Source organism: Alligator sinensis, unplaced genomic scaffold (genome assembly GCF_000455745.1).
Source record: "Alligator sinensis unplaced genomic scaffold, ASM45574v1 scaffold1012_1, whole genome shotgun sequence".
NCBI lineage: Eukaryota > Metazoa > Chordata > Crocodylia > Alligatoridae > Alligator > Alligator sinensis.
The window spans coordinates 124,148-132,067 of NW_005842104.1; the positions used below are offsets into that span (position 1 = coordinate 124,148).

Here is a 7,920-nt window from a genome sequence, read left to right on the forward strand (position 1 = left end):
AGCCCACCCTTGCAACCTATCCAGGTCTTTCTGCAGTCTTTCCCTCCCTACTAGCATGCCCACCTCACCCCAGATTTTGGTATCATCAGCGAATTTGAACAGGTTGCTTATGATACCAAAATCGTCTAAATCGCTGATAAAGAAATTGAATAGCGCGGGCCCAAGGACTGAGCCCTGGGGGACTCCACTGCCCACTGCCCCCCAGGTCGAATATGACCCGTCCACCACCACCCTCTGAGTACGACCCTTCAGCCAATTCGCAATCGATATGACCGTGTAGGCATCGATGCCACAGTTGCCTAGTTTTTTAACGAGGATGGGGTGAGAGACAGTGTCACAGGCCTTGCTGAAGTCCAGAAAGACTACATCCACGGTGACACCTGCATCCAATGCTTTTATGACCTGATCGTAAAAGGCAATCAGGTTGGTCTGACATGACCTGCCCCTAATGAAACCGTGCTGGTTGCCCCTCAGCATCACCCCTGATGCTGGCCCATCACAGATGTGCTCCTTGATGATCTTCTCAAAGAGTTTCCCCAGAATTGAGGTAAGACTGATGGGTCTTCCGTCAGTTGCCCGGGTCCTCCCTCCTCCCTTTCTTAAAGATGGGGACCACATTGGCTATCTTCCAATCATCTGGCACCTGGCACGAGCACCACGAGTGCTCGTAAAGCCATGCCAAGGGCCCTGCAATAACCCCTGCTAGCTCCCTCAACACCCTGGGGTGGAGAGCATGTGGACCTGCTGACTTGAACATATCCAGCCCCTCCAGAAGCACTCTAACCCGGTCCTCCTCAACCTTAGGTCTTGGGGTGTTCCCCTCGAGTCTGTCTTGAATCACGGTGGGGGAGTCCCGGTCCCTGCCCAAGAAAATGGAGGTGAAGAATTTGTTAAAGATGTTTGCCTTCTCTTCTGGCGCGACCACCAGATTGCCCAGCGTATCTTGCAGGGGCCCCACATTTCCCGGTCACTTCTTCATCCTCCCTATATATTTGAAAAAGGACTTTTTATTATCCTTGATCTTGGACGCTAGTCCTAGCTCTATGTCCGCCTTAACTTTCCTAACAGCCCCCCTACAGGCCCCCTACAGGCCGAGCAGTGGAGGTATACTCTTCTTTGGAGATAGTTCCCCCCTTTTTGGCAACCAAGCATTCCTGGACTTCCTTGGTGAGTCAGGGAGGCTTTTGGGCACTCTTGCCCCCCTTGCTTCTTGTTGAGATTGTCACCTCTTGGGCCCTGAGTTCCCCTGCCCTTGAGAACCCCAGCGCCTCTCCCACCAATCTCCTCAACTCGTTTAAGTTGGCCCTCTTGAAGTCTAGGGCTACCACCTTGCTGTAGGCCCTTGACACCCTGCGCTGGATGATGAATTCCAGCAAGCAATGATCACTATCACCCAGGTGGTCCAGGACCTGGAGCCCCCTTACCAGATCACCTGTGGCCAGGACCAGGTCCAACAGGGCATTTCCTCTGGTGAGACTGTGCACTTCCTGGGTGTATATATAGGCATGTACAGTTGGTCTTACACAGGGAGTGCCAAGATATAGTTACCCTTTATATAGCAAAAGCCAACATGTTTCATGAATATTTCACCCAAAAATGGATGATACAATATAGCCCCTACCAATATAGACTTCCTACCAACACCTGGTAAAAGGCTTTACTATATACTGAATTGACTACTGCTACCACCACAAGAGGAGAAAGACTATAAGAGACTCAGCTTTTACTCTGGTGAGAATGTGGGAGCGTGACCTGGCTGGAGGCATAAGTCACAACCTGAATAACCATTGTTCAAAAGAAGAGAGATCTAGAGAAGCCACAACATCTAGGTTTCTTCAGTGCTCCAGAGCTGACTATCCCATCCTGTTCCTAAGTAGTCTGAATCCATTAATGTTCAATGGGTACCTCCCTTGCAGAGCTGGGCTTAACATAGGGAGTATTTCTGGAGAAAAGCAGAATATTTGACTATTTTATTGCTCATTGTTGGCCAGGTTTTCATCTTTATATGTGAGTTTGATTCTATTCCCAAGTAATTTGGTTTCAGACAATTGTTAAGGCCCCTGGAATATGCCTAAGAATATTTTGAGCTAAATCAATAAATAAAATGAAGGGAGTCCATCTCCACCACCACAAAACACAAAAAAGGAAATCAAAACAATGTGTGTTAGCACAGAAGCCGGTCCAGTTGAAAAAGCTACAGGTTCTTTCTAACCAGAAGTAACAAGATTTTCATTGGAAAAAAAAAATCTAACAGGTCAAACATTTGGTAGTTTTTGTTAAATATCACATTTCCCTGGCTACTTACATCCTCATCTGGATCCTCCAATTCTTCTGCTTCTTGCTCAGGACTGACCCTCCCTTCCTTCCATTTTTCATTGTCTGAGTTGAATTTGTACAGATTGCCACCGTGAACACTTTCCTTTCCCCTTAATGAAGCCCAGCGAGAGCTCTGAGAACTCCAATTGCGACTGCCATAGAGTTTAGGAGACTTGGGAAGCCATTTAATAGAATACTGTAAAGAAAAATAAGACAAGATAATGGGCAATGAATAGATTTTTTTAAATGTTAATATCTGTATTACAAGGAGATAGTCCGGCAAGTATTATGGAACACTTTAACACCGTGTTCACAAGAACTTGTACACTTAACATGTCTTTATGCCAAGAGAGAGACTTTCTCAGTCAACAGGCTCTACTGGTAATATGGGGCATGATCAAAAGGTAATCAAAATTAATAAAAAGTTTTCCATTAAGTTCAACTGGGATTGAATCAGGCCCACAGTCAGAAGAGCTAACTGCTCACAATAAGTGAAGCTATTTGTAATAGCACCATCTCCTGGCCTCTCTATGTAGATATGCTAGCTAATCTATTAAGAACAAAGAGCAAAATGCAGAGGTTACCAGTAGTTTTCTGCTTCTCTTCTATCTTTTAATTAAGAATCACAAACAGTCAATTCTTCATTTTCACCTCCCTTTGAATACAATGTTATTTGAGAAGCATCCATTATAAGATAAAATGTTAGATTCAACTTTTAAAGGAACACTGATTTCCAAAGCATGGTGAAAAATGTTAAGCATAAAAACGTAAACCCGCAAACTCTGCACCCTACTAAAATTAACCCACTTTTCATAACACAGAGAAAGTATTATTGATTTACTCCACTTAAAAGTCATTGAAAAATCCTAACCTCTCCCTCCCATACATAAAATAGATTTCATAGACATTAGGGCTGGAAGGGACCTCTCAAGATCATCGGGTCTAGCCCTCTGCCCAAAGGGCAGAAAGTCAGCTGGGGTCAGATGACCCCAGGAAGATAATCATCCAAACACTTCTTGAATGTGTTGAGAGTAGGTGCTTGCCACTTCTGAGGGGAGTCTATTCCAGACTCTGGAGACTCAGATGGTAAAGAAGTTTTTTCTCATGTCCAGTCTAAAATGGTCTTCCAGCAGTTTGTGACCATTTGACCGTGTCTTCCCTTGGGGTGCCCTGAACAGACATTCTCCCAGATCCTGATGCATACCACTTATGTACTTATAGGCTGCCACCAAGTCCCCCCTGAGCCTACACTTCTCCAGACTGAAGAGTCCCATGCCTCTCAGCCTCTCCTCATAAGGCCTGCTCTCTCGACCTCTGATCATACATGTGGCTCTCCTCTGGACTCTCTCAAGCTTTTCCACATCCTTTTTCAAGTGTGGAGCCCAGAACTGGATGCAATACTCTAGCTGCGACCTCATCAAGACTGAGTAAAGCAGGAAGATGACATCTTGGGTCTTGCTTGAGATGCATCAGTAGATGCAAGCCAAGATTTTATTTGCTTTGCCAGCTGTGGCATTGCATTGGTAGCTCATATTCATTTTGTAGTCAGTCATGACCCCCAAGTCTCTTTCAGTCATGGTGGTAGTGAGTGTAGCCTATAGGTAAGATGTGGGCTCTTTCTCCTGAGGTGAAGCACTTTACATTTCTCTGTGTTGCATGTCTTCAGGTGTTGGTCCGCCCACCTTGCAAGCCTGTCCAAGTCGGCCTGAATCCCCAGTGTATCCTCTGGAGTGACCGTGCTTCCTCATTTCAGAACTTTTTACCATTTTACAAGATGGGTATTCTAAAAAATGTGCTCTTTAAAATGAGTGGAAGCAGTTATAGATCAACAAATAGACACATGCTCTCTTTGAACTAACTCAAGAGTCCTGAGATAATGAGAAGCCTGCAAAAGAAGTGGAAGGTCAGGAAGTTAGTGATGGGTTGGCATCAAGACATTTAATATGCACTTCCATAGTGTCTTCTATCTGAGGATCTCAAAAGCATGTTAATCCAAATTAAAGACAAATAATTACTGTAATTCATACAGGCAAGGTTCTGTGTTTTTTTTAAGGGGATAGGGATAATACCTTTTATTGGAGCAACTGCATCATTGGGAGAAATCTTAGACAAGCTTTTTGAGCACAATGTATCTTTCCAGTTCATCAATATATTTCTGTTTTACAGATGCGACAATAGGCACAAAGACATTAGAAGTCTGGCATGTTCTTATAAGAAGCTTACATCACATTAATACTTCAATTTTCTTGCTCTTAAAATAGTTCATTGTCTAAATCTACCAGAGGGAATACAGGAAATCCCCATGTTAAAATCTTCACTATAGGTAGATTTTTAAAAATTTCACTAAGTTAAATATTTTTTTAAATGTCAAAATATTCTAAAGTGAGAGACAACATTTGGATATCCAACATTTGAAAGGCTTCTGATTTTCAGAGGTATAGGTACATAGCATTTTCTGAAAGGTGGTGTATGATATGTCATTGCAGTAAGGATGTCCAGAACTGAAAGGAAGCACAACCACTCTGAATTTCTATTGAATATCTTGTTCTGAATCTGCACATTTCCATTCACATAAAATTAAATAAACAGCTAAGAATTGTGAAATACAGGATTGCATTGGCTAAATATATGCACTAGTCAATTACAAATGAGACACCCAAAAATAATATAGGAAACACTAAACCTTTCTTTCTTTATGTCTTCTTTTAGACACCTACTGAATTAATTGCCCAGTCTAATCTTCTTGCTACGGCCAAGAGAACTTGACACATTTTCACGCTAGATCCCATAATACAATTTACAAATACATTTTCCTAACCACTGCAAAGAACTTTTTCTGTGCTTAAGATAATTCTTCCTTGTGAAGGAGAGGCAAAAATCACAAAAGGGTTGTATTAAGCTCATCTGTGCTACTTTCACACTGAATTTCCCACTGAAAATATTCAAACTAAAATATTGTTTTAATCTTGCTTTCCCTTTCAGGTAGGCAAAGTATATCAATAACTACTATATAACACAGAGCATGCAAATACATGCCAGACACATGCACTAGTGAGGCACAGATATGAAGAGAGAGTGAGCAGTAGAAAAGGATCCTTCAAGAATATCCCATCTTAAACACATGGTGGCACACACAATGTTTAAGCTGCTATCTATCTGATTTAAGTTTAATAAAAGGTTTTCTTATTGATTTTTTTCCTCTTTTTTAATGCAGCATCATTAAAGTCACATGATGCTTTTTCACATGTGGGCATGAGTAGTACTGGTGTCAGCACCCTAGGAATTACAATCTGTTTTAGCCATAATACATCAAAGGAGGATAATAAAAGGATTAGGAAGGGAGCATAGGAAGGCAAGGGTTGCAGCGTTGAAAGATCTTGCAATATGATTGTTAAACAGGTTGTTCCTCTTAAAATGTTTCTTCCTTTGTAATAGGAAAAATAAGCAACAAAACTAGGACCTACGCAATAATAGTTCCATGAGAAATACAGGACAAAGGGTCAGATTCTTCACAGACTTTTTTCCTAATACCTCCCCAAAACAGAAATCTAAGCATTCCCATTACTCTACTTCAATGGGGACCCTTTGCCTCAGATGTAGAAAATCAAGAATACTTTCTCTCACTTGTCAGAGTACTCAAAATTGCAGACTAGAAACAACTGATCAACAAACTGGGTTTAAGAAAACAAAGGAAACATCTGCATTAGGGGCTTTCACTCATGAAGACTTAGGAAGACAGAAGGTGGGATTCTCCATGGCATTTTTTGCTGTCATTTTTCAATTCACAGCATATAAGAAAAGCTCCTATATCCACCACTCTGCATATTCCTTTCAAGAAAGTGTTGGAAGATAAGAACTCTAACCAGATATATTGATTATAAGAAAAACACATAGGAGATCCTAGATCTGCAGCATGTCACTGGAATATGATTTCAATTTAGAAATGGGTTTGGCTGTGGATCTGAGCTTCTCTGACTTTTAGAAAGCTTTAAATTGTTGTATATTTTGCATCCAGTATCATTAGAAACCCCTAAAAGCAGAGTTTATTGTGAATATAGACATAAGTGTGAGGAAAGGTATGGAGCTTTTTTATTTTTCAAAGGCTTATTGCAGGGTGATATGCATGGAATAGAGAATGTTCAGTGTTGTGCAGATTAAAAAATCCAGAGGCAAGCTCCCTAGACAGTGGTTTCACGATCCTTCTCCGTGCTTGCATAAAACCACATGAATCAACAACACTACAGAATAGAGCAAGTTCTTAGTTATATTCACCATAACACATCAAGCAATGAAGAGAGTAATAGAAAAATAGGGTTGGATGGTCATCTAGTCCAGGGGTGGCAACTTGTAGCATAGATGATGACACAGGAGGGCATTGGTAGGCTATGTATATGGCATGTAGAAGACTGGGGAGGGAACAGGCAGCACCCTGGCAGATAGGACAGGGAGAAGAAAGCAGTGCAGAGAACAGGAAGCTGAGCAGCAGATCAGATATGGAAAAGGAATTGGAGTGGTACTTAGGGAAAATGCAGGGCTAATTTGTGGCATGCATGACCTAAAGATAGGCCCTCACTGATCAAATCCAACCAGCTCAAGGCAGAATCATCTCTGCCTAAACCATCTCAGACAAATGTTTGTCTAACTGCACTTAAAGGATCTCCCAGCCCAAGCCCTGTGACTGCAAAACTCATGCTGGGAGATAAGGATCTCTCAGCGCCGGCCCTGTGGTCATAGAGCTCCCTGGATGATAAGGATCTCCCAGCCCAAGCTCTGTGGTTATGGAGCTGGCGCTGGGAGCTCCCAGCCAGTGGAGGATCATAGAGCTGAGCAAGGAACAAACTCCTCAGCCTGTTCCCTGCCCAGCTCTTCATTTGTGAAACTGACCAGGCAACAGACTCTCCAGCCCCAACCCTGTGATCATGAGCAGGGGCTGGGAAATGTCCCATTCAAGGGCAGGCCCCAACCTTGCACCCTGAGATCAGGCAATTGAGGCATGGAGCCTGGAAAGAGCTGCAGGGCTGGTGCAGGTCTTAGCCCCCTGCCCTCTCCACTGGTATAGCAGCTAGTAGTGACCTAACTCACTACTAGCCACCCCCCCTGCAGCTCTTTCCAAATCTCCTGCCCCAGTTATGGAGCCAGGGCTGGGAGCTCCATGCTGCCAGGGCTGGGAGACATTGTCCTCGCCCTGACAACAGGCAACCTCCCGGGGCAGCAACAATGTTCCAGCCCTGGCCAGGAGATAGCCTTATGCTCCTCGTGGTGGTGGCAGGCATTCATTGCAGGGCTACAGGAAGTAGAACCAGTTTGCTGCTAGGAGCAGCAAATCTACTCCCACGTCCCTGCATGTGTAGATGCCTGCTCAGGAGCATTTACTCATAAGTAGTTTATTCATAAGTAAACTGATCTCAGATCAAATGCATGTGTAGATGTGCCATCTGAGACCATACTAAATCGGTGAAATGTTAAGTGGCACTGAAGTGAGAATGTAGCGTGAGCAGTCACTCATTAAGGGTTAATACCATTTCTTGCCTATACCTCTGCCTTACTACTAGAAGGCTGGAAAGCAGGGGCATGACTAGGGGCCAGGATACCTGGGCTCTTTCC

The 7,920-nt window shown here is 43.3% G+C and overlaps 1 protein-coding gene across 1 annotated transcript in view; it reads right to left on the reverse strand.

Annotated features, from left to right (window-relative positions):
- The window catches only part of LOC112550422, a 37,454-nt gene extending 33,372 nt beyond the window's left edge, over window positions 1-4,082 (reverse strand). The window contains exons 1-2 of the mRNA XM_025205133.1: window positions 3,999-4,082; window positions 2,306-2,512 (exon numbers count right to left, since the gene is read on the reverse strand). Coding sequence (XP_025060918.1) covers window positions 2,306-2,512; window positions 3,999-4,082 — 291 coding nt within the window. The remainder of the gene's footprint in view (window positions 1-2,305; window positions 2,513-3,998) is intronic.
- Window positions 4,083-7,920: the final 3,838 nt, after the last annotated feature.